Below are 27,902 nucleotides of genomic sequence, written 5' to 3'. Positions count from 1 at the left end.
TTCATTTGCAGATTTTACGTAATTTTCACAGTATGTGGTGCCTTAATACGGATTTTCCACACAGCCATTTTTGTCCACCAAATCCAACAATTACTAACTTAAATTTGTGCCAAGCCATGGTAGAAAATCTTTTTGTGACAAAATATTACCATCGTGTGATTTATTGCGGCTGTTTAACAATCCACAATGGAAAATAATTTTAGTAGTTAAAAGCTGATGATGCTCTAAACATATGAGAATTACATTAGTGTATTTTGCTTCAAAATCAACTCTCTTTACTGCCTAAAGATCTGTCATTCATTTATAACACAATTATACATTTTAACCTAAATTATTGTTCATGCCAGGAGCTCAGATGAATCAGGTTCTCACTTATTTTATTAAAACTTACTTAACATACTCAGTGCACTAGATGAACATACACAAAGTCTTAATGAACCTAATATTCACATTGGAAATGCAAGACACTTAAGACTACACTTAGTAACGGCCAGAACGGCCCTCTCGATCCTTCTCTGACCGACCCCGGTCACCTCCCTTCTTCCTACGGTCCCTGTCACGATCTCTATCACGGCCTCGTGATCTTGACCTTGAACGTCTATATCCAGCAATCCTTTCTCCATCACGGTCACGGCTTCGGCTGTGTGAACGGGATCTGGAAAATGGGTGAAAAGTTAAATTTAGTAGATTCAAAAGGTTCATTGAAAATGTAAACCCAAAGTATATTATCAACTAGCTCAATGCCCACTGCTTTGCTCATGTTTGTGTAATAATTAAATCAAAAATTCCGGCGCGCGCGCGCGCGCGCACGCACGCACGCACACACACACACACACACACAATGGATTTTTTTCAACTGTTTTGTAAAAATAATTGACATTATATGAAACAAATTGTTTTGTAGATTATAAGTAAATTGCGAGAAGTCAAACAGGGAACACAGTGGATGACAATATTAACTGAATATCCTGTCTGGTTATTTAAGAGACCAAGTTCATAAGAATTTCCCCTCTCCCCACCTATACTAGTAGAAGTTGTTGTCTTCAGTCCAAAGACTGGTTTGACTCAGTTCTTCATGCTACTCTAGCCTGCGCAAGCCTCATCTCTGAGTAACTATTGCAACCTACACCTCTAAATTTGCTGGCTGTATTCATGTCTTTATCTCCCTCTATGATTTTTAAACCCGGCACTTCCCTCCAGTACTAAAATGGTGATCCTCGATGCCTCAGAATGTGTCCTACCAACCAATCTCTTCTTTTAGTCAAGCTGTAGCACAAAGTTCTCTGCTCCTCGATTCTATGCAGTACCACCTCATTAGTTTGTTATCTACCCATCTAATCTTCAGCATTCTTCTGTAGAATCACATTTCAAAAGCTTCTATTCTATCATTTAAATATCATTTCAAATGGTCTACAGAAGCTGTCATCCTACCTCTTAGTATTGTACCTCCATTATTTCAAAAGACTATTACAGTCACAAACTTAAGTCAAAATGTCAAGTCTGCAAACTGTGAATCTTGCGAAGATAGTTTTGCCCTGTTATAATAAGGGTTCCATTCATGGCAACTCCATTTGGTCATGAAACTACATTCAACACAATGTTCAGGAGCTATTCCCCTTTCCCAACACTATCATCCACTTCTGGTCATCAGTATTTTACTACACTGTGTAGATATTACAAAGGCCATGCCCCGACAGGTCTTCTGGATTATATCCGAGTAGACCGACACATACATAATACCTCTGATCATTTTCATTACACTTACATACATTGCACGTAATACTGCCTAACAGTGGAAGTGTTATGTAACAAAGTATCGTAGGTATAACATTAAAAACCGACACAATTCAGTATCAAGATTAGTTGGGCAGCTTTTAGAAACAGCCAAACCTACAAAATTTCAGTGAAAGGTCCAATCCTAACATGCAACAACTTAAGATGACATATGACTTCTTTCACTTTTAATAGTGTATGTTTCATGCATCATTTATGATTTATGCAATATGTACAACAATAATGTAAACTACTAGATGGAAAAGTAAGGGAAGTGCAACTAATAGCCTGTAGAGGATTGGCACATGGCACACAGAACTGAAATGTTTCATTTTGATGTAAAAGGTGGAGAGAGCCTATACCTGAAAGTGGAGCACATGCTTTATGAAATTATCGAAACAAAATCTGGTTGGTTGGTTGGTTTAAAGGCGAGAGAAGGGACCAAACTACGGGATCATTGGTCCCTTGTTCCTTATAAAACAATGCCACAAGTTTGAGAATAACACGGACGAAAGATATAACACAAAACAGAAAGGAAAAGCCACAAGAACAAAGGGAAGGCAATGAACACTTAAAAGAACAAAAGAGAACAAGGAAACAACAGACGCTAGAAAAAAAGAGTAAAACATGAAAACACATTACAGTGGCTGGCCAACCATGAGAATAAAAAGGGAAAGCCAGCCACTCTGCAACACATTAAAAACTCCACCCTAAAGGCGCTAGGGTGGACGACACAGAGGGTAAAGGACATGCGCTAAAACCTACATAGAAGTATAAAACCCACACTCTCACGGATAAAATGTAAAACTAAAGTTGCTGTGGAGGCACTGTCGCCCAACACCAAAGGCAGGGTGCTGGGAAAGTTAAAAGTCTGCCGCAGAGCGGCTGAAAGTGGGCGGCTGAAGGTGGACGACTGTCATTTGGGAGCCACAGCGACACTTGAGTTGGGTCCTGCGACGGAGTAGGTAATGATGCGTTGGCTACGTATGGCCAATGCGGAGCTGGCAGAGGACAACTGATTCCCTGCGAGAGACCTGCATGGAAGACTTCCACACATTCATAGTCTCCTTAATGACAAACAGTTTGTTGTGCGTGCTGTTATGCCATTCCGTCTCCCGAAGCCAGGAAACCCTGCGGTGTAAGATAGGCATCTCTGAAGCTGCACTGTGCTCTATCTCCAGAAGCTGTTCCTGCATTGCCTGTCTGGGCAGCCTGTCAGCAAGTTCGTTGCCAGGCATTCAAACATGTCCTGGGGTCCACACAAACACCACGGAATGGTGGGAATGTTCCAGGGCATAGATGGACTCCTGAATGGACGCTACCAGAGGGTGGCGAGGGTAGCACTGGTCGATAGCTTGTAGGCTGCTCAATGAGTCAGCACACAGGAGAAATGACTCGCCAGGGCATGAACGGATGTACTCAAGAGCACGAGTTATGGCCGCCAGCTCTGCAGTGAAAACACTGCAGCCGACTGGCGAGGAGTGCTGCTCAATATGTCCTCCATGAACATATGCGAAGCCTTCTTGACTATCAGCAATTGAGCTGTCAGTGTAAACCCCTTCAGAGCCCCGAAACACACCAAGAATCAAGAGGAAGTGCCAGCGAAGAGCAGTGGGGTTAACGAAGTCCTTAGGGTCATGCAAAAGGTCCAGACAAAGCTGCAGCCAAGGCGTACACCATGGAGGCATACGTGAATGGTCCATAAGTAGAGGTGGTAAAGGGAAGGTCTCCAGTTCAGAGAGAAGGGACCGCATGCGAACAGGAATCGTTAGCCCTTATCTGGGCCACCGATGCAGGAGATGGACTGCTGCGGGTGAGTAAAGGAGATGGTAATTCAGATGCTCAGGGGAACTATGAATGTGTGCTGTGTAACTGGCGAGCAGTTGCGCTCATCTGATCTGCAGTGCAGGGACACTAGCCCTCACCAGTACACTGGTCACCCGACTTGTCCTAAAAGCTCCTGTCGCTAATGGAACCCCACAGTGGTGCACAGGGTCGAGTAAATGCAATGCTGAAGGCACTGCCGAACCATAAACCACACTCCCATAGTCAATTCGGGATCGGACAAGGGCTCTGTAGAGCTGCAGCAGCGTACAGCAATCTACACCCCAACTGGGTGTTGCTCAGGCAATTACCGTGATTTTCACATTCACGCAGAATGGAATTTTTTCGCAACAAGTCATGGTAAAAATGTATGTGATGGTATTGGTGCTACCATTAAGAGCATGGCATCACGAGCTAGTCTGCAGCACCCTACAGAAGGTCACAGTCTAACACTTCTTCAGTTATTTACCTGGGTACTGAAAAATATCTCTGGCATACAGTCATTCTAGGTTTCGAAAGATGAGGTGAAATCAGTCAAAGAATTGCTAAAACGCAGACTAGAACACGTTAAAACTGTTGCAGGCACAAGGAGCCATCATCGCTTCTCTCCAGCGGACTCTGACAGTGTGCAGATGAGCAGACTGTCCGGTTATAACTATAGGTTCATGCACAACGTGTCTCTTCACAGTATGTCTGACTCAGGATTCAGAAGCAAAAGCAGCAACATACAACTAGGTTGCTATGTTATTGCTGTTTATGATGACAAATGGTACTGAGGATGTGTTGCAGAGTGCTATGAAGCAGAAGGTGATGTATTTGTGAACTTAACGGCTCCAGCAGGACCAGCAAGATCATTTCATTGGCCATGTTTGGCAGACAGGTGTTGGATTCCTTTTGAACATATTCTTATGATGGTTCCAGTTCCTACCACAGTGTCAGGAAGACAGTACAGTTTGCCACTCAATGTACAGAGTACAGTAGCTAAAGTGTGGGAGAACTTCTGTTCGAAGCACAATCGACTGGTTTTGAGCAGTTAAGGTGCAGTAAACATTAATGATAGGTTGTGTTAATCTGTCTATATATTATTGCTTAGTGATTAAACGGTTGTGGGAGAGGATAAGAAGAGGCAGAACAGTTTACGATATGTTTTTACAAAATTGTGTTGTGGAACAATGGCCATTTCACCAAATACATCTGTCAACTTCCATTGTACACAAATGTCCTGCAATAACATTCTGAAATTTTGAGATATATATAATTATGGTCTACTCATGCAGTGTGTGATAATCCATGTTTTTCAGGTAATTTTTCAAATTTTTGTGTTTTAGTGTGCATGTAACTCAGTTTTTTTGACTGATATGGGCATGATGAGTTCTGTGTGCATTTATGCCACATTAAGCTTACCACAAAAAATTTATACCCATTTTGAGTGAATTATATTTGGCATAGAGGGCACCTACAATATGTACCTTTTAACGTATTACATTTTTAATCACATTTTGGAATTTTTTATTTTCCTTCAGAAATATGTTGTTGGTGTTTTGATTCATGGAGTGTGTTATCTAAATGGATGTTACTGGGTTGTAAAAATTTCACTGGACTGTGTGGAATAGTTCCAAAGTTATTAAGACCTGAAGTTGGGTCTGAAGATAGATTGCCAGATGCGGGTTGCAATTTCCGGGTCACGCCACTTTCTTTCACAAGTCATACTTCTGGAACTAATTGGCAGGGGAAACTAATACTTTGTACACGAGTGTTCCACACATGGTAGAATTAGTGTACTGAATTTCAGTCAAATCTGAGACTATGAGCTGGAGCCCCTGGTTGAACTGACAAGGAATGCCCCTACATATTTTTAAAAAAAGTGGAAATGTGATAAAATATAAGCTGTTCTATCCAGTGTTATATCACAGTGATCAGTGTGTGATCAGAAGCATAAATGAGAATGGTATATCATGGCAGTAAATGCCACAAAACTTGGTAACTTCTGTTGTGTGCGAAAAACATGAGGAGATGGTGATTTTTGCACAATAACAGCAGTTTCAAACATGCACACAAACTTCTGTGGTAGAAGTAGAAACTTTTTAAAGAAGCTGTAGGTTGAGATGGGAAAGTAATTGTGAGAAAAATGAATTATCATGATAATAGTAAGTACACAGGTAAATGTGCAAAACTTCACACAGCATTTTGATAAATGCCAAAAAGTATATTGTATCCTGTACCTACAATGAAATAAATTTTCATATTGGCTGTTCATTCTTTACTGGTTTTTAGTGTTTTTAAAAATCTACTTCAGGTCCTCGCATTACAGTTATTGACAAGTCATCTTTTTACTAAGGCGGCGGCGGCTGCTGCTGCTACTACTCCTGCTGCTACTACTACTACTACTACTACTGCTCCTGCTGCTTCTCTCTCTCTCTCTCTCTCTCTCTCTCTGTCTGTCTGTCTGTCTGTGCGTATGTCTGTCTCTGTGTGTGTGTGTGTGTGTGTGTGTGTGTGTGTGTGTGTGTGTGTGTGTGTGCGCGCGCGCGCATTATATCACACATTATGACCACTGAACAGATGCAAGACACAGCCATTAGAGAATGACATGGCACAGGGTTTTATTTGTTTACTATAATTCTTTCAAACTATTGACATTGTTGAATATATGACAAGTAGAAAGTGAAGGTATGTCTAAGTGTAGTAATTGTATAAGACACATGTACCACAGAATAACTTTAATATGATGAAAAACATTTGTAAACTGACTTCTGTAGAGTGACCTGTTTCGTTATGGTCAATCCTGAATCCAGAACTGTTTGAAAGCAAGAGAGGGAGGGGAGGTTTGGAACCCTATTCAGCTCTTCACAAACAATTTTTAAATTTAGTATAATGCGGATCTCTGTGCTTGCCTAATGGTTGAACATACCTCACCATTTTCAGCAGTGCTAACGGCTCTGCCCGAAAGTCTTCTTGTATTTGTGTATTTCTTGGGCATAGCTAACCATGGTTATTTATTTCTAGTCAAGTGTTCTGTGTGACTACTTGGATAACAAGAGATCTTGTTTCCCCCCTGTGGGCCCGGGGGTTACAATTGGCCCAAGGTATTCCTGCATGTCGTATGAGGCGACTAAAAGGAGTTTCACATGTTTCGGCCTTTGTGATGGCCCCCTGTAGGGTTTGACCTCCATTTTTCAAAATTTTTCCAAAGAGCGAGCCAGTTGGGGAAGGGCGCCTTACAAGGTGCTGCATGTCCATTGTCCATTGAGGTCTTTAGCCCACTTTCTCGTTGTTGCATTGCAGTCTGCCCATTCTCCATCTCTTGGGTGGGGACACCTACCTGGCTGCATTTTCCACCATGCACTATGCAGTGGCGATTTCTGTGTCGACGATGACCATGGACTTCTTTGCACCTGATATCCAGCACGGTAGCCAGTCCGTTGTGGTGGGGCCGCCATGTACCCTGTTGGTTGTAGCCCCCTGATCCCACAGGGATCGCTCTGCTGATGCCTGCACCATTAACTCCCCACATATGCCAAGGGGTGTATGCCCATTCCTCTGGTTCATTGGGACTCCCGGCAATGGCCATACTGCCAGGTGGCCTTTGCTGCGGCTGGGCGGTGTCTGGAGAGGGCCACTGGTCGGCGTGGGTGGCATCAGGGCGAATGACACACGAAGCATAGTCCATCATCTCTTGCTGGTGGTGAAACACCAGCAGTTTCGAAGCGATCACGAGCTCAATTCAACGCACAGAAGTACAACCCCAAATCATTCCCCTCCCTGGCCACACCATGGGAGGAATGTCAGGCTAAGGATGGCAGCGGATCTTATTCGCCCCAGTACTTTGTATGTTAGAGAGCTGATGGGGAATCTTTCATGACGATGAAGTCTCAGTTTTTTGTTGAGCATCTAGAGAACAAGTTTGGGGAGGTAGAGGGCTTGTCCAAAATGAGATCTGGGCCAGTCTCGATCAAAACAGCATCCTCTGCCCAGTTGCGGGAGTCACTCGCTTGCGACAAGCTGGGGGATGTTTCTGTAACTGTCACGCCCCATAAGAGCTTAAATATTGTCCAGGGTATCATATTTCACTGAGACCTTCTTTTGCAGTCCCAACGATGAGCTGCGCACCAATTTAGAGCGGCGAGGTGTACATTTCGTTGGGCATGTCCACTGGGGTCCGAAGGATAATCAGGTTGCCACTGGTGCCTTCATCTTGTCCTTTCAGGATGATACATTGCCCGAGAAGGTCAAGGTGATGGTCTGTCGGTGTGATGTAAAGCCCTTTATCCCTCCCCCGATGCGGTGCTTTAAGTGCTTTAAGTTTGGCCATGTCTCCCCGCTGTACTTCCAGTGTCACATGCCGAGATTGCGGACACCCATCACATCCCGATACTCCATGTGCCCCCCTCCCATCTGTGTCAACTGCGGAGAGCGCAATTCGCCTTGCTCGCCTGACTGCAGGATTCTCCAGAAAGAAAGGAAAATGGAGTAAGAGACCCTGGACAGACTGACCTACATTAAGGCTAAGAGAAAGTTTGAGCGCCTGCATCCTGTGCGTATGACATCGTCTTAGGCTGCTGCTACACAGTTCTGGCACCATCAGCTCTGCCAACCTGTGTCACCTCTCAGAGCTGGAAGACTACACCTGCCCCCATGATGGAGGGGGCATGTCCCTCCCTGTTGCTCCTGCACCACCTACTTCGGGAGCAACACCCCCCCCCCCCCTTTTCCCCCAACCATTGCTAGGAAGGGGTCTCTTGCATCGCTCCCTTCCCAGGTTTCTTCTAGTGGGAAAGACAACACCCGCCAGTGGCTGAAAAGCCCAAAAGCAGCTGGTCGTAGGGATTCATGCTCATCCTCAGTCCCGGAGACTGAGCCAGTGAAGTCCTCCCAGCCAGGAAAATCCAAGGAGCAGTGAGAGAAATCCAAAAAGAAAACCCTTAAGACCAAGGAAATTGAGGTGGCACCCACACCACCGCTACTTACAAGCTCTGCGACTGAGGATGGGGTGGAGATTTTGGCATCCGCTGAGGACCTAGATCTCGCCAGACCCTCAGACAATGGATATAGACTGCTCAGGCAATAAATCGGTGGCAGCAGGTGACTGAGGTGTAAACTGCCTCATTGAATGCTCCATGCCTTCCCAGTCTCTCAGTGTCGTCCTCCAATGAAATTGCAGTGGTTTTTTCCACAGTCTGGCTGAGCTATGGCAACTTAAGCTTTACACCTGCCATCTGCATTGCCCTCCAGGAAACCTGGTCCCCAGCAATGCGGACCCCTGCCCTCTGTGGCTATAAGGGATATTACAGGATCTGTAGTGACTATAATTGAGTGTCAGGTGGAGTTTGTGTTTGTACTAAACTCCGTCTGTAGTGAACATGTGCCCCTTCAAACCCCTCTTGAAGCTGTGGCTGTCAGAATAAGGATGACACAGGAAATAAATGTCTGCAATGTATCTCTCCCTCCAGATGGTGCAGTACCCCTGAATGTATTAGCTGCACTTATTGGTCAACTCCCTAAACCTTTCCTAATCTGGGGGATTTTAATGCCCATAACCCCCTTGTGCTTACTGATCGAAGCAGAGGTGTATAAATTTTACTGTCGCAATTCGACCTCTGCCTCTTAAATACTGGGGCCGCCACACATTTCAGTGTGGCTTTATGGTAGTTACTTGGCCATTGATTTATCAATTTACAGCCCAGGACTTCTCCCACCTATCCACTGGAGAGCACATGACGACCTGTGTTGTAGTGACCACTTCCCCATCTTCCTGTCATTGCCCCAGCATCAGGCACACGGACGCCTGCCCAGATGGGGTTTAAACAAGGCGGAGTGGGGAACTTTCACCTCTGCTGTCACCGCTGATCTCCCCCACATGGTAACATCGATGTGATGGTTGAGCAGGTGACTGACACAATTGTTTCTGTGGCAGAAAACGTGTTCTCCCCGCTTTAGGGTGCCAGAGGCATAAGGCAGTCCCCTGGTGGTTGCCGGAAGTCGCTGAAGCAATTAAGGAGTGTTGGCGAGCTCTACAGCGGCATAAGCGGCACCCTTCCCTGGAGCACCTCATAGCCTTTAAATGGCTCCATGCTTGCGTTTGCTACCTTATCAAACAACGAAGGAGGAGTGTTGGGAGAGATACGTCTCCACCATTGGGTGCCATATGTCACATTCCCAAGCCTGGGCAAAGATCAGACATCTTTTTCGGTACCAGGCCCCAACAACTGTCCCCAGTGTTACCCTAAATAGCGAGTTATTTACCAACGCAAATGCAATTGATGAGCACTTGCTCGAGCCACTGCATCGGAGAATTACCCCCCAGCCTTTCACACACTCAAACGGCAGCTGGAAGGGAACGTCCTTACATTCACTACACATTGCAGTGAATCCTATAACGCCCAATTTACAGAGTGGGAGCTCCTCAGTGCTCTTGCACATTGCCCCGACACAGCTCCTGGGCCTGATCGCATCCACAGCCAGATGATTAAACAATTCTTCCAATCCATATGTGGCATACAGCAAACCAGTGCTTAACAGTATTGGTTAAAAACAGTCATGGTTGCAATTTCAGTTTCATTTTTCAACAACGCATTTCGCCATATTTATGCATCAGGTTGATCTTAATTTGATATTTCTTATAACAATCCTTTTGACAGTGTAGCCAAAGGGCATCGTCGAATACATCAGGCCAACATCGCCTTCGTTAAACTTGGTAAAAACTTTTCTAGATGGACACGAGTGTAACAGTATAAGATGGGCTCTAGCCATGGCTTTCAGGTTTCAGCTGCAAACTCTTGTGTCATGCATTTCTGGATCCACTCACTGTAGTGGAGACATATCAATTCCTAGGACTGGTTTTCGACACTCGATTGACTTGGCTCCCTCATCTTTGTCAGCTTAAGCAGAAGTGCTGGCAGCAACTCAATGTTCACAAATACATCACCTTCTGCTTCATAGCACTCTGCAACACATCCTCAGTACCATTTGTCATCATAAACAGCAATAACATAGCAACCTAGTTGTATGTTGCTGCTTTTGCTTCTGAATCCTGAGTCAGACATACTGTGAAGAGACACGTTGTGCATGAACCTATAGTTATAACCGGACAGTCTGCTCATCTGCACACTGTCAGAGTCCGCTGGAGAGAAGCGATGATGGCTCCTTGTGCCTGCAACAGTTTTAACGTGTTCTAGTCTGCTTTTTAGCAATTCTTTGACTGATTTCACCTCATCTTTCGAAACCTAGAATGACTGTATGCCAGAGATATTTTTCAGTACCCAGGTAAATAACTGAAGAAGTGTTAGACTGTGACCTTCTGTAGGGTGCTGCAGACTAGCTCGTGATGCCATGCTCTTAATGGTAGCACCAATACCATCACATACATTTTTACCATGACTTGTTGCGAAAAAATTCCATTCTGGGTGAATGTGAAAATCACGGTAATGCATGCATACATTTTTTAGATTTTTACAGTTTTTGTACTAACTGCACTATCACTGAAGTATTTCGCAAAATGTATGTGAGGCAGCTTGTTTTTCACATATGCCATGACAGTGCGAATGTGGGCATGAACTGCAATGACATCTTGAATTAAACAGTCCCTAAAAATGCACAAATTCATGACGGACATCACCTGATTCACCTCTATAGTAAATCGCAAATGGCTGGAGAGTTGCTTGACTGTTGTCCCAATGACATCCTTGGATGACATCTTGAACTATAAATACATAATTTTCAGAAAAGTCTAGTATTACTATAATTTCATCTTTTTTCAAATTATCCTTAATAAACTGGAGGTAAGCCGATTGTGTTGTTGCTGTGAAGCTGTGTGTGGGCAGTTTGTCCATTTTTTTCACAACACATTTCAACAAAATCTTCCACTGTACTTTGCTTTGTTTCAAGACTTGTGCGATCTATGTGTGTCCATTGTTTATAAGAAACACGTTCATCGTCATCCATAAGGAGTTCACCATACTGTTTGTTATTCATGTGTTCAAGATTTGCCTTACCAGGACACTTTTCACACCTGTGTATCATGCACTCTTAGGAACTAATGTCACACACTAGCAGCTTCATTGCACCTTTGTAATCCAGACCAGAATCCTTTATAGCAGCAAATATCAGCTTAGCATTTTGATGGGTCTCATACACAAACATTGTGTGTGCCCATTGGACTTACAGGCACAACCCATTTTGGCCGAAGATTGAAAAAAGATGATAAACCTACTCTGGTATTGGGATACTTTTCTTTGAATTCTACATATAGTTCTGATATTTTGCATATCAACAGTCTTTTTGTATCTGTACATGTACATTTCCCATTTTCACCGTTACATGGTCTCTTTTCCAGGCATTATTCAGCTGTAGTCATTATTTTCATAAAACTCCGACACTAGCAACTTTAATTCTGAACTCAATTGCTTACCCTGCGCCTGCTGCAGTTGTGGAAGCACCCCTTGGGTTGCTTTTATTTTCCTAGCTTGCTTTACCATATATGTAGAAACATTGCCACGTATTATATTATGGTCTACTTATGCAGTGTTTGAATTTTGGCTTGGATATCACTTGTCCCTTTTGTGCTACCACACTTAGAAAATCCATGTTTTCAGGTAATTTTTCAAATTTTTGTATTTTCGTGTGCATGTAACTCTGTGTGACTGATACGAGCAAGATGAGTTACGAGCAAAATGAGTTCTGTGTGTGTTTAGGCCACATTAAGTTTACCAAAAAAAGTATTTATACCCTTTTTCAGTGAATTATATTTGGCATAGAGGGCACCTACAATATGTACCTTTTAACGTATTACATATTTTTAATCACACTTTGGAATTTTTTATTTTTCCTCAAAAATATGTTGTTGGTGTTTTGATTCATAGAGTGTGTTCTCTAAGTGGATGTTACTGGGTTGTAAAAATTTCACTGGACTGTGTGGAATAGTACCGAAGTTATTAAGACCTGAAGTTGGGTCTGAAGATAGATTGCCATATGCGGGTTGCAATTTCCAGGCCATGCCACCTTCTTTCACAAGCCATAATTCTGAAACTAATTGGCAGGGGAACTTAAAATTTTGTACATGGGTGTTCCACACTTGGTACCATTGGTGTGCTAAATTTCAGCCAAATCTGAGACTATCAGCTGGAACATTATCTCAAATTGGTTGAATTGACATTGAATGACTCTATAAGTATAATATTGTGCAAAAACTTGTACACACAAAGAAGAAATTTAAGTTTTTACCTTCTGCCCCTCCTGCGTCTACTATACAAATAACGACGAAGCTCTCTTGATATTGGTTTCAAGTGCATGAAATTGCAGAAACCACTGCGAGTGCACTCTCTGAAACAAAGTACCCGGAGTTCTAAATCAATAACTAATTAAATGAATATAATCGAGGGAAACATTCAATGTGGGAAAAATATATCTAAAAAGAAAGATGATGAGACTTACCAAACAAAAGCGCTGGCAGGTCGATAGACACACAAACAAACACAAAATTCAAGCTTTCGCAACAAACAGTTGCTTCGTCAGGAAAGAGGGAAGGAGAGGGAAAGACGAAAGGATGTGGGTTTTAAGGGAGAGGGTAAGGAGTCATTCCAATCCCGGGAGCGGAAAGACTTACCTTAGGGGGAAAAAAGGACAGGTATACACTCGCACACACACACACACACATATCCATCCGCACATACACAGACACAAGCAGACATTTGTCAACAACAACTGCACAACAAATGTCTGTGTGTGTATGTGCGGATGGATATGTGTGCGCACGCGAATGTATACCTGTCCTTTTTCCCCCTAAGGTAAGTCTTTCCGCTCCCAGGATTGGAATGACTCCTTACCCTCTCCCTTAAAACCCACATCCTTTCGTCTTTCCCTCTCCTTCCCTCTTTCCTGCCGAAGCAACTGTTTGTTGCAAAAGCTTGAATTTTGTGTGTATGTGTTTGTTTGTGTGTATATCAATAACTAATTAGAAACTCTTAAAATTTTAGTGCCTAGATATTGGTGTGAAAATTTTTATATTGAAGAGCAAACACACACACACAACCAGCTACTGGTATCTGGTTTCGGGACAGTTGCTTAGCAATATAGATACAGGTCATTTTACATCTGTAGATGAAGCTATGGTAGTTCAGGTCAGATGCAGAATTAATTTGATGGTTTCAGACCTGTGGGATGGGCTTGGATGAATGTGCTGAGAGTGGTGATGAGTGGGCAGCACATCATCAGGAAGCCAACTGTGGGAATACCCACATACCTTGCTTTTTATGACTATCTATAACATTGAAACTGCAATTTACGTGAAGCCAAATGCAGCCTGAACTGAAGTGTCTTTACAAAAGAACAACTCAGCAGCAGTACACATTCCTTCAAAAGATACATTAATTCGAACACAATACAGCCAACAAATACATTTACAAAGAACACTCAAATCACTGCACAACAAATGAAATGCAATATTAACCAATGGCACAGAAGTGAGTAATGCTAGACATCATTGTTCATTTCCTAAATTAGCATCGAATGGTGACTTGTGCTGTAAGACCATAGTGGTCCAATTTCTGCCAATTCATTACTTTGGAGCTGCAGAGGATAAAGTACTGCTATTCAGCACGATCAGATTGTCAATGCTGCAACGACAGCAAATTTCAGCTATTGATACTGAATGAAATATCACAACTGCAACTGTTGAGAAACTTTGATCTAACAGTCTGCAGTTCACAAATGGTTCACACAGACAATACAACACAAATTTCAAGTTAACAGTGATTAATGAAGCAAAGGATAAGAACAGATTGAAAATAATCAGTTCTACACATTAAACTTTCAGGGGACCATGTCAGGGAAGGCTTCTTAAGCTGGAGCCACAGGTTGTTCAATACCAGAGAGAAATGCAGGAAGGGCTTTATTCAAAAAGCTTTAATTGTAAAACTGCATTTGTCAATGAATTCAAAGCAAGTGTGGGCTGGTGCCTGACTATCATGAAGAGGGTGGTGCTTATGTATTGATGCAGAACAACAGGTCAGCAACTTCCCACGGCATTTGACAAAAAATTACTTGTGCATCTGTGTCATACAATCAATCTAAGATAGACAGTAACTGTTTACAATATATAAACTCCTTTAGACAAATCTCAATATGCTTTACAACAGCAAAAGCATTTGTAATTTTGATGAGCCAAAATATGGAGATAAAAATCTGGAAATACCAAGGAAGAACACTGAAATGAAAACTAAAAAAAGATAGTGGAGACAGAACAACCATGAAAAATACTGTGCCTCAATTCCAATTCCTTCCAAACACCTGGAAAAAACTACTTTTGCAAAGCTTTCCACATGATCATCTGAAGTAATGTGTATGACTGCAGTAATTTCTTTATAATGTCACAATCTATTATTGCTCCCATTCTGAAGACATCTGTTCCTCAACTCAAACTTCTGACACCTTTAAATTTGTCATTAAATCTTCCTATCACTACTTTATATTGGCTCAAAGTATTAAATTTTTTCCTCAACTGTCTCTGTGCTAGTCACAGTCTCACACTTCAAGTAGAATGTACGAACAGAAAAGTTTTGCGACCACCAGTGTCCAGTCAATGCAACACAATCCCATTAAACTGTTGTCTTATCAATATACTAACATTAAAATGGTGCAACAATTATCATAGAAACAGTACAGAAAGCTATAATAGTACAACCGCTAAAATGGATACACAAATAGGAGGCAGAATGAGTCATCCAACAGATTACTGAAGTTTTCCACTAAGTGACAAAATAATATAAATGAAGTAGTTTCTTTAAGAAGCTTATTTTTAGAGTATACTATATCACAAATATTTAGGTAATTCATTAGGAATTAAGCAAATTTGAGTTACCTTAGCATGGCTTAAGAGAAACAAGTGTTCCACTGGAGACACGCAGTTTTAACAGTTGAACCTAATCACATATAAAAAAATTTGGACCTAATTTGTGTGTGTATTTCATATTAACTAAGTACTTACCCCATTTCATACTGACGACAACAAGCTTCACGGAAATCTGTTACAGGGCTCAATTCTGCATACACAGGGCGCCCTCCAAACCAACGGTTGTTCAAATCAGCAACAGCTTTCTCTGCATCTTCTTCACGCCTGAACTAAAAGTAGAGAACACTTCAAATGCCAACTGATAAGTTTCTTTGAAAGTGTACTTGCCCGATCAACAAAAATTATGTCAGTATATAAAACGTTACACGCTATCTATGGAAGAACTGAATTTAACACATCCAAAATAGCAATTTTGACTAACACATCTCAAATTTGCAACTGATGCGAAGACAAGTTCAACACAAAATAACATGCCAAACAACTATACATGTAAAGAAATAATAATTCACTGCAGGAATCACAAAGTAGCACACGCATACACACAAGAAGAAAAACAGGATGCAGGTCAGTGTTTGGCTTCTGTCAACAGTGTCACTGAAGACTGACCCCAAGCTTGAATCAGCCATATTCCTTTCAAAGAAACCAATCCTGTAATCAACTCAAGTGAATTAGGGAAACAAAACCTACATCTGTATGTCCAGATACGCATTTGAACTTCAATTCTTGTGTCTTAACTCCCACCAGCTTCATTTTGTTCAAAAAGAGGTATTCCAACTTAATTATTTTTTTTAAAAAACAGAACCTTTAAAAGAATATTCCTGGCTCACAGCCATTGTCATTATTATGCAGAGACGCAAGTTCTACAATAACAACACAGTCTTTGATACTAATAAAGACTGCCACTGTCTCCCGGACAGGGAGATGGAATATTACAATTTGACAGCTTGTTGAAGATAAAATCAAGGTACTGATTCAAATTGCACCAAGATGAAAAACTCGACCTAACCTGATTTGTTTTTATTTACATACCCGCATTTACAATCAGTCACTGCCAGTATAGCTACTGTTCACTGTATCAAGCTTTATAGGAAACAAGCGGGGCTGGTGACAGCTCATCCTGCACAAGATCTTTTGATAGGTGTTACCCAACGAAGATAAACCCTCATTCTACTGGTGAAATACAGTCTGAACACACACCAAGTTATCATACAGCACATAATCTAGTTAACAATGGAGAAAGGGTTGGTGCCTTCCTGGTGGGCGTCCATAACTTCTGTTCATATCAGTCCTATTAAAATTAAATAGTACTGAACTTCACTCTATGTAATCTTTTTCTTCAGCCTTCAGGTCTGAAAATAATGATCTGTTCTGAGGGAGATTGGGATTTAACACCTACCAACAAAGGTCATTAGGATTAGACTGGACAGGAAAATGGTGATGAATGTAATGTTTAGTGTCATTTTCAAAGGAACTATTTCAGTACTCATTTAACAAATTTAGGGTAATCAAAAAACTTGGTAACAGGTTGACCCTAAATGAATTTGAACTCTGTCCCTTCCAAATAAATATAGTTTCCTAGGCACCCCACTGCTTGTTTGATCAATACTGATAAAGACTCTGCAAGTACCAGGATGATTCCATAAGGCTGGAAGAAAGGAAAGCAAAGAACATGTTTCTTATAATTCATGTTACTTCTGAACAGTTTCCTTTGAGGGCTATACACTTGGGCAGCAATCCTCCAGCATTTTCATTTTCACCCCATTGTACAAATAGATTCTGTAAAACTGCAAAATACTTGTTCCTCATTTGATGACTATTTCTTATCAGTATGCCAAAGTTTCAAGTTAGGGAACTGGAATAAGTAATTTGAGGGATAAGTCTGCTGAATAGGATGGCTCAGGAGCCAAGTCAATGCCCAAATCATATACTTTCATGATTGTTATATCTAATGTGTGGGATGGTGCACTATACTGGTGAAAAAACACTTTTTGCCTACCAACCTTTGACTATTTCAGCTGATGCAAGTTTCGAAAAATTCAATGATGTTATGGGTCCGCCTTTCTTAATCTCACATATGATCTCTTCATTGTCAAGACTCCATGCCGGATATTATGCACTCGCTCAGGTAGGATGCCTACAGTCCCAATAAACTAACAAATTTTTACTCAGTGTCTTGCATTACCATATCATGGATTTTGTCAACTGTTTCCTATGTGTTGACCTCAGTTCAACAGCCAGAACACACTTCACCTTCAGTGCTTGTACGACTATGTTTCAATTCAGTACTCCAAAAATAAATGGTCTTTAATGACGGTGCAGAATCCGCGTGAACTTCATCCAATTCAGTACTGATTTGTGCAGCAGTTCAACCCTTCAAATGAGAATGTTTACAACAGCACACACACGCACACAGAGATGGGCGGAAGAGAGGAGGAGGGGGGAAGAGAGGAGGACGGGGGGGGGAAGAGGAGGAGGACGGGGGGAAGAGAGGAGGACGGGGGGGAAGAGAGGAGGACGGGGGGGGGGAAGAGAGGAGGACGGGGGGGGAAGAGAGGAGGACGGGGGGAAGAGAGGAGGACGGGGGGGAAGAGAGGAGGACGGGGGGGAAGAGAGGAGGACGGGGGGGAAGAGAGGAGGACGGGGGGGAAGAGAGGAGGAGGGGGGGGAAGAGAGGAGGAGGGGGGGGAAGAGAGGAGGAGGAGGGGGGGAAGAGAGGAGGAGGAGGGGGGGAAGAGAGGAGGAGGGGGGAAGAGAGGAGGAGGGGGGGGGGGAGAGAGGAGGAGGAGGGGGGGAAGAGAGGAGGAGGAGGGGGGGAAGAGAGGAGGACGGGGGGGGAAGAGAGGAGGACGGGGGGGAAGAGAGGAGGACGGGGGGGAAGAGAGGAGGACGGGGGGGAAGAGAGGAGGACGGGGGGGAAGAGAGGAGGACGGGGGGGAAGAGAGGAGGACGGGGGGGAAGAGAGGAGGAGGGGGGGAAGAGAGGAGGAGGGGGGGGAAGAGAGGAGGAGGGGGGGAAGAGAGGAGGAGGGGGGGAAGAGAGGAGGAGGGGGGGGGAAGAGAGGAGGAGGGGGGGAAGAGAGGAGGAGGGGGGGAAGAGAGGAGGAGGGGGGAAGAGAGGAGGAGGGGGGAAGAGAGGAGGAGGGGGGAAGAGAGGAGGAGGGGGGAAGAGAGGAGGAGGGGGGAAGAGAGGAGGAGGGGGGAAGAGAGGAGGAGGGGGGAAGAGAGGAGGAGGGGGGAAGAGAGGAGGAGGGGGGAAGAGAGGAGGAGGGGGGAAGAGAGGAGGAGGGGGGAAGAGAGGAGGAGGTTGGTTGGTTGGTTTGGGGGATGAAAGGGACCAGACTGCTACGGTCATCGGTCCCTTTTTCCAAAGACAAAGAACATCCACAGAGAATAAAAACGAGGAACAGAATAGACACAGACGATACAGAACAAAAAAAAACGGAGACAAGGACAAGACAAAACGAACTAAAACCACACAGAGTGTGACAGTGGTTGGCCGACCATAGAAATAAAAAAGGAAAAGCCAACCACTTAGAAACACATTAAAAGATCAGTTTAAAATCATAGGCCAAAGGCCAGAATCAACACAGAAAATAAAATAAAACAGAAACACTCAGATGAAAGAATAAAAACTCCCTGCCCTAATAAAACGTAAAACTAAGGCAGCCATAATAGGGTCATCAGATAAAACGGCAGGGAGCGTATCAGGCAGCGCAAATGTCTGCCTGACCACAGCTAAAAGGGGGCAGGCCAACAGAATGTGGGCCACCGTCAAAGCCGCCCCGCAGCGACATACAGGAGGGTCCTCCCGGCGCAGTAAATAACTGTGTGTTAGCCGGGAGTGGCCAATGCGGAGCCGACAAAGGACGACTGAGTCCCTGCGGCTGGCTCGCATGGAGGACCGCCACACAGTCGTCGTCTCCTTAATGGCACGGAGTTTATTGGGTGTAATCCGATCGCGCCATTCAGCGTCCCAAAGCGCAAAAACTTTTCGGCGGAGGACTGCCCGCAAATCAGCCTCTGGGAGGCCAACATCCAGAGATGGTTTATTCGTGGCCTCTTTCGCCAGGCGGTCAACATGTTCATTGCCCGGGATACCGACATGACCGGGGGTCCACACAAAGACCACAGAGCGGCCGCAACGCGCAAGAGTATGCAGGGACTCATGGATAGCCATCACCAGACGAGAACGAGGAAAACACTGGTCGAGAGCTCGTAAACCGCTCAGGGAATCGCTACAGATAACGAAGGACTCACCTGAGCAGGAGCGGATATACTCTAGGGCTCTAAAGATGGCGACTAGCTCAGCAGTGTAAACGCTGCAGCCAGCCGCCAAGGACCGTTGTTCGGAATGGTCCCCTAGAGTTAGCGCATACCCGACACGACCAGCAACCATCGAACCGTCGGTGTAAACAATTCCAGAGCCCTGATACGTGGCCAGGATGGAATAAAAGCGGCGGCGGAAGGCCTCTGGAGGGACCGAGTCCTTCGAGCCCTGTGCCAAGTCGAGCCGAAGGCAAGGGCGAGGAACACACCACGGGGGTGTACGCAGAGGCGCCCGGAAAGGAGGTGGAACAGGGAAAAACCCAAGCCCACAGAGAAGCTCCTTGACGCGTACGGCGATCGGACAACCCGACCGGGGCCGACGGTCTGGCAGATGGACGACTGACTGCGGGAACAGGACACGATAATTTGGATGCCCGGGCAAGCTTAGAACATGGACAGCATAAGCGGCCAGCAAACGTTGGCGCCGGAACCGCAGTGGGGGTACACCTGCCTCCACTAGCACACTGTCCACAGGGCTGGTGCGGAAAGCACCAGTGGCAAGGCGTATCCCGCTGTGGAGAATTGGGTCCAGCACCCGTAACGCAGATGGGGATGCTGAGCCATAAGCCAGGCTCCCATAATCCAGACGGGACTGGATTAACGCCTGGTAGAGCCGCAACAGGGTAGAGCGGTCGGCGCCCCAGCGGGTGTGGCTCAAGCATCTCACAGCGTTGAGATGCCGCCAACACGTCTGTTTAAGCTGCCGGATATGAGGCAGCCAAGTCAACCGGGCATCGAAAACCACCCCCAAAAACCTGTGGGTTTCCACCACAGCAAGGAGTTCGTCGCCAAGATAAAGCCGCGGCTCAGGATGGACTGTTCGGCGCCGGCAGAAATGCATAACGCGGGTCTTGGCTGCCGAAAACTGAAACCCATGCGCTACAGCCCAAGACTGCGCCGTACGGATAGCGCCCTGTAGCTGACGTTCAACAGCTGCAATGCCAGTAGAGCTGTAATAAAGGCAGAAGTCGTCAGCATACAGGGAAGCAGAGACAGAATTTCCCACAGCCGCAGCGAGCCCGTTAATGGCTATTAAAAACAGACAGACACTTAAAACAGAACCCTGTGGCACACCGTTCTCCTGGACGTGGGTGGAACTATAGGAGGCTGCGACTTGCACGCGGAAGGTACGATACGACAGGAAATTGCGGATAAAGATCGGCAGAGGGCCCCGAAGACCCCATCCATGAAGCGTAGAAAGGATGTGATGACGCCATGTCGTATCGTACGCCTTCCGCATGTCGAAAAAGACAGCGACCAGGTGCTGACGGCGGGCAAAGACAGTACGGATGGCCGACTCCAGGCTCACCAGATTGTCGGCGGCGGAGCGGCCTTTCCGGAACCCACCCTGAGACGGAGCCAGAAGGCCCCGAGACTCCAGTACCCAATTTAAGCGCCGGCTCACCATCCGTTCGAGAAGCTTACAAAGAACGTTGGTGAGGCTAATGGGGCGGTAGCTGTCCACCTCCAGAGGGTTCTTTCCAGGTTTCAAAATGGGGATGACAATACTTTCCCGCCATTGCGATGGAAACTCACCCTCGACCCAGAGACGGTTGTAAAGGTCGAGGAGGCGTCGCTTGCAGTCCACTGAAAGGTGTTTCAGCATCTGACAGTGGATGCGATCTGGCCCGGGAGCGGTATCAGGGCAAGTGGCAAGGGCACTCTGAAATTCCCACTCACTGAATGGAGCGTTGTAGGGTTCAGAAGCGTTGGTGCGAAAAGAAAGGCTCCGACGTTCCATCCGCTCTTTAATGGAGCGGAAGGCCTGGGAGTAATTCGCAGAAGCGGAACTCATAGCAAAATGCTCTGCTAAGCGGTTTGCAATGACGTCGGAGTCAGTACAAACTGCTCCATTCAGTGAGAGCGCAGGGACGCTGGCAGGGGTCCGATAGCCGAAGACCCGTCGAATCTTGGCCCAGACCTGCGATGGAGTGACATGGAGTCCAATGGTGGACACATACCGCTCCCAGCACTCCTTCTTGCCTTGGCGGATAAGGAGGCGGGCCCGCGCACGCAGCCGTTTAAAGGCGATAAGGTGGTCCATGGAGGGATGTCGCTTGTGACGCTGGAGTGCCCGCCGGCGATCCTTAATCGCTTCAGCGATCTCAGGCGACCACCAAGGCACAGCCCTCCGCCGAGGGGACCCAGAAGAACGGGGAATGGCAGACTCGGCGGCAGTGACGATGCCGGCGGTGACCGATGTAACCACCACATCAATGGCATCAGTTGAGAGAGGCTCAATAGCGGCAGTGGAGGAGAACAAGTCCCAGTCAGCCTTATTCATAGCCCATCTGCTAGGGCGCCCAGAAGAGTGACGCTGTGGTAGTGACAGAAAAATCGGAAAGTGGTCACTACCACACAGGTCGTCATGCACACTCCAGTGGACAGATGGTAAGAGGCTAGGGCTACAGATTGAAAGGTCAATGGCGGAGTAGGTGCCATGCGCCACACTGAAGTGTGTGGAGGCACCATCATTCAAAATCGAGAGATCGAGCTGCGACAATAAATGCTCAACGGTGGCGCCTCGACCTGTTGCCACTGACCCACCCCACAGAGGGTTATGGGCGTTAAAGTCGCCCAGTAATAAAAAAGGTGGCGGCAATTGGGCTATCAGCGCAGCCAGGACATGCTGCGCGACATCACCCTCCGGTGGAAGGTAAAGACTGCAGATGGTAAGAGCCTGCGGCGTCCACACCCTAACAGCGACAGCCTCTAAAGCTGTTTGTATAGGGACAGACTCGCTGTGAAGTGAGTTAAGGACATAGATGCAGACGCCACCAGACACCCTTTCATAAGCTGCTCGGTTCTTATAATAACCCCGATAGCCACGGAGGGCGGGGGTGCGCATTGCTGGAAACCAAGTTTCCTGCAGAGCAATGCAGAGGAAAGGGTGAAGGTTGATAAGTTGGCGGAGCTCAGCTAGATGGTGGAAGAAACCGCTGCAGTTCCACTGGAGGATGGTTTTGTCCATGGCTGAGAAAGGCGTGCCGGGACTGGGACGGCAGATTACGCCGCTGGGTCACCTGCTGCCTCCGATTGAGCACCCGTGCTACTGCTATTGCTATTGCTATTCACGGCGTCTGAGGGACCGGCGAGATCGAGGTCCTCAGCGGACGCCAGAATCTCCACCGCGTCCTCAGACGCAGAGCTAGAAGGTTGCGATGGGGTGGCTACCACCGCGCGTTCCTTGGGCTTAGAGCTGCTCTTCTTTGATTTCTCACGCTGCTCCTTGGGTTTAACTGGCTGGGAGGGCTTCACCGATTCAGTCTCCGGGACTGAGGAGGATCGGGAAGCCCTTCGACCTGCAGATTGTGGGCACTTACGCCACTGTCTATCGTCAGCCTTCCCGCCGGTGGAAACCTGGGAAGGGAGGGACCCAAGGGACCCCTTGCGAGCGTGAGAAGCCGAAGAAGTTGGACACTTCTCCGGCGTAGAAGCGGGGACCGACGTCCCCGATGGGGGGGATGGTGTTGCTCCTGAGGTAGGTGGCACAGGAGCAATCGGGTGGGTAGAGCCCCCCACTGGCAAGGGGGCAGGAGGAGTTGTACCACTCGTCGATCCGGCCGAAAGGCGCGAAACTGATGGGGCTAGCACAGGTGTTGTAACAGCGGCGTAGGAAGTTGTCATTCTCACTGGATGTAATCGGTCGTATTTCCGTTTGGCCTCAGTGTAAGTCAGTCGGTCCAGGGTCTTATATTCCATGATTTTGCGCTCTTTCTGGAATAGTCTGCAGTCTGGCGAGCAAGGTGAATGGTGCTCCCCGCAGTTGACGCAGATGGGAGGCGGGGCACATGGAGTATCGGGATGAGATGGGCGTCCGCAATCTCGACATGTGAGGCTGGAAGTGCAGCGGGAAGACATATGGCCGAACTTCCAGCACTTGAAGCACCGCATCGGGGGAGGGATATAGGGCTTGACGTCACATCGGTAGACCATCACCTTGACCTTTTCCGGTAACGTATCACCCTCGAAGGCCAAGATGAAGGCACCGGTAGCAACCTGATTGTCCCTCGGACCCCGATGAACGCGCCGGACGAAATGAACACCTCTACGTTCTAAGTTGGCGCGCAGCTCGTCATCAGACTGCAAAAGGAGGTCCCTATGGAAAATAACACCCTGGACCATATTTAAACTCTTATGTGGAGTAATAGTAACGTTAACATCCCCCAACTTGTCACAAGCAAGTAACCTGCGTGACTGGGCGGAGGATGCCGTTTGTATCAGTACTGAGCCAGAGCGCATTTTAGACAAGCCCTCCACCTCCCCAAACTTGTCCTCTAAATGCTCGACGAAGAACTGAGGCTTTGTGGAGAGAAAAGACTCCCCATCAGCTCTCGTGCAAACTAAGAATCGGGGCGAATAACTGTTACCTCCATCCTGGGACTTACGCTCTTCCCACGGCGTGGCCAGGGAGGGGAACGTTTTCGGATCGTACTTCTGAGCATTAAATTGAGCCCGAGAACGCTTAGAGACTGCTGGCGGCTGGCCGCCAGCGAGAGATGATGTACCACGCTTCATTGCGGGTCATCCGCCCTGATGCCACCTACTCCGACCAAGGGCCCTCCCCACGGGCGCCACCCAGCCACAGCAAAGGCCACCTGGCAGGATGGCCGTTGCCGGGAGTCCTGATACCCCAGGAGGATAGGCATCTACTCCTTGGCATACGTGGGGAGTTAATGGCGCAGGCATCAGTAGAGCGATCCCTGTGTTGTCAGGGGGCTACAACCAAGAGGGTACATGGCGGCCCCACCACAACGGACTGGCTACCGTGCTGGATCTTAGGTGCAAAACTGTCCAAGGTCGTCGCCGCAGTTAAAAGAAACACTGCAGAGGGCAGCGTGGTAATCGCACCCAGGGACGTATCCCCGCCCTAAAGATCGAAAACGAGCGGGACACCATGGCAACGACGTGAAAGCCGGCTAAAGGTCTAATTGCACGACGGATACAGTGCACCACGTAAGGCGCCCTTCCCCAATTGGCTCGCTCTTCGGAATAATTTAGAAAGATGGAGGTCAAACCCGAGAGGGGACCATCACATAAGGCCAAAACATGTGAGACTCCTTTTAGTCGCCTCTTACGACAGGCAGGAATACCGCGGGCCTATTCTAACCCCCGAACCCGCAGGGGGGAGAGGAGGAGGGGGGAAGAGAGGAGGAGGGGGGAAGAGAGGAGGAGGGGGGAAGAGAGGAGGAGGGGGGAAGAGAGGAGGAGGGGGGAAGAGAGGAGGAGGGGGGAAGAGAGGAGGAGGGGGGAAGAGAGGAGGAGGGGGGAAGAGAGGAGGAGGGGGGAAGAGAGGAGGAGGGGGGAAGAGAGGAGGAGGGGGAAGAGAGGAGGAGGGGGGAAGAGAGGAGGAGGGGGGAAGAGAGGAGGAGGGGGGAAGAGAGGAGGAGGGGGGAAGAGAGGAGGAGGGGGGAAGAGAGGAGGAGGGGGGAAGAGAGGAGGAGGGGGGAAGAGAGGAGGAGGGGGGAAGAGAGGAGGAGGGGGGAAGAGAGGAGGAGGGGGGAAGAGAGGAGGAGGGGGGAAGAGAGGAGGAGGGGGGAAGAGAGGAGGAGGGGGGAAGAGAGGAGGAGGGGGGAAGAGAGGAGGAGGGGGGAAGAGAGGAGGAGGGGGGAAGAGAGGAGGGAAGAGTGGTGAATGAAAAGGAATGGAGAGGTAAGTCTCCCTTGATCTGGGGTTCTGGGTGACTTTTCTGAACTGTACACCTTTCCTTAAACCTCTCCAGTCCTTTTCCTTCACCCCTCTTCCTTGACCTTCAACTCTTCTGCCAGAAGGAGCCACTGGCTCCAAAAGCTTATAAAAGTTAAATATGTGTGTGTGTGTGTGTGTGTGTGTGTGTGTGTGTGTGTGTGTGTGTGCGTGCGCGCACGCGTGCGTTCCTCCCACCACAGAGTAGATTTTTTTATCTATTCATTTATATTATCTATAATTGATTACTTTTGTTACGTGTGCACGGTAAGACATGCATGTTGCCTTACTTGAACTGGGCTTTTATGTCTTAGCATTGAAGATGGTCACAGTCAACAGAATCTGGATTTGCAATTAATATTTATTTTCAACTGATTGCTGTAGCCTTTACCACTCTTCTAAGCAATCCACAAACAGGCATGGGAACCTTCAGAAGATGTCCCACCCACAGCTGGGCTTGCCTGGCTATCAGGCATGGTTTCTTGGTTTTAAGCTACAAATATCTCAAGGTGGTAGTGGACCAACAAAAGTTAGCCCTCTTATATCAGCAACAACCTCTTTCTTGCAATGGACAATACTAACATTTAGACTAAAAATTTGCTGACAATTTTTTGAGATAAGTTATGTAAAGAGTATTTTACCAGTGTTTTAAAATTGCTCAGTACAGCCTAGAATTTCCCTTGTCATCAGAATACATTCTACAATATTATTAAACAGCAATATGCTCGAGTCAATTTAGTTTCACTGTTTATGAAATGTGGAATGACTATCTTTGATAATCTTACATGCAATTTTAGAGATACCAAAGTGGAGGGTTGGTTTTTCTGAGAAATTATTTTAAAAATGCCTAACAGTCAAGAAAGAATCCTTTCCAGAGTTTAATGTGTCTCCAATCACCCCAGTAACCATTCACTCTTTGAAGCTAAATTTTGCAGATCCCACACGAAAACTTATGGACTCCAAAATGCAAAGCTTTTTGTAACCATTACTAAAGAAATAATTACACCTATACTTTGCCCATTTTTCATCACAAAGAAATTTCTTGATGGCTGCGTGCAACTGTTGCAATGGATAGTATACAGAAAATCTTTAAACTTCTTAACATTTGTACCATTCAAACTCTAGCTCTAGTACCAACCACTGTGATGTAACATTTCTATGAGACTCATCACCTCAAAAATGACGAAAACTTCTGCACCCTTGTTGCAAAATTTCAACACCCTTAAGTGGCCTCTAAAGGCCAAATATTGAACACACAGCTAAAACTTCGTGATATTAACTTTAACACATACAAGCAGCTACACCAAATATCAAAATGTAAGGTGAGGATGGTTCCCAAGACCCATGTTCTGGCTATTTAACTCCCACTGGTAGAAACACTCCTCACTGAACCACCTCTCCTACATATTGCCAAAATCTAGCCTCCCACATCAAATATATCACAACCACTTCATCGATTCTCCACCTTCCCTGCTCCTTTATATCAACTCATCACTGTTGATACCGATTCCTTATGCATCGACATCCCTCAATGCCCATAGTCTTGACACTACTGAACACTGTCACTCAAACATCCTTGTGACTCCGAACCTAACACCTTAACAACCATATTCTAACACACATACTTCTCTTAAATGGACACTATACAAACAAATCTGTGGCACAATTGTGAGCATCTACATGACACCCTCCCATGCCGGCCTTTTTATGGGAAAGCTAGAGGTAACTTCCCTTCACTACCTTAACGCCTTCTCTCCCATCCACTTGTTCCTCCTCAATCCAGTGCAGCAGCTTCCTCAATGTTGATCACCTCTCGGATGGCTCCATCCACACCTCTGTCCACATTAAACCCACCAACCATGACCAGTACCTGCATTTCAACAGCTATCATTCCTTCCACACAAAAAATCCCTCCCCTACATACTGGCCACCAGGGGTGGCGTATCTGTAGTGATGGGAGCTCCCCTGCTGAAGGTCTCACAATCACCTTCACAAAGAGCCATTATCCCCAAGATCTAATCCCCAAACACACTCATGTCATATACACCTCCCATCCCCCCCCCCCAAAATTTTAGAACCAGCTACATAGGGGCACCCCCTTTGGCATACAGTACCACCGCATTTTGGAACAGCTGAACATCCTTTGCCAGGGCTTTTTGATTATCCATCATAATGCCCTGTAATGAGCGACGTCCTACTGACGATCATTCCCAACCCTCCCAAACTGGTGTTCCATGACCCACCCAACCTCCGGAATCAGCTCTGCTGTAATTATTGCTCTGCTTTTTATATTGGTATGACCACCAATCAGCTAGCTCTCTACCGGAATGAATGGCCACCACCAAAATTTGACTTTACCAAGAGTAAAGTGGACCACCCTGTGCCACAACATGCAGCTGTACATAACTTGCTGAATTTCAATGGCTGCTTCACAAATTGAGTCATCTGGA

At 46.2% G+C, this 27,902-nt stretch overlaps 1 protein-coding gene across 2 annotated transcripts in view; it reads right to left on the bottom strand.

The window, feature by feature from the left end:
- Nucleotides 1–360: 360 nt before the first annotated feature.
- The window catches only part of LOC126092267 (splicing factor U2af 38 kDa subunit), a 37,024-nt gene continuing 9,482 nt past the window's right edge, over nt 361–27,902 (bottom strand). For both annotated transcript variants that reach the window (XM_049907781.1, XM_049907782.1), the window contains exons 6-8: nt 15,578–15,711; nt 12,817–12,915; nt 361–655 (exon numbers count right to left, since the gene is read on the bottom strand). In XM_049907781.1, the coding sequence (XP_049763738.1) occupies nt 481–655; nt 12,817–12,915; nt 15,578–15,711 (408 nt within the window). In that variant the 3' untranslated portion in view covers nt 361–480. The remainder of the gene's footprint in view (nt 656–12,816; nt 12,916–15,577; nt 15,712–27,902) is intronic.

This window comes from Schistocerca cancellata, chromosome 7, assembly GCF_023864275.1.
Source record: "Schistocerca cancellata isolate TAMUIC-IGC-003103 chromosome 7, iqSchCanc2.1, whole genome shotgun sequence".
Taxonomy (NCBI): Eukaryota; Metazoa; Arthropoda; class Insecta; order Orthoptera; family Acrididae; genus Schistocerca; species Schistocerca cancellata.
Note: the sequence above shows the minus strand (reverse complement) of the source record. Positions and strands in the feature narration are given on the sequence as shown.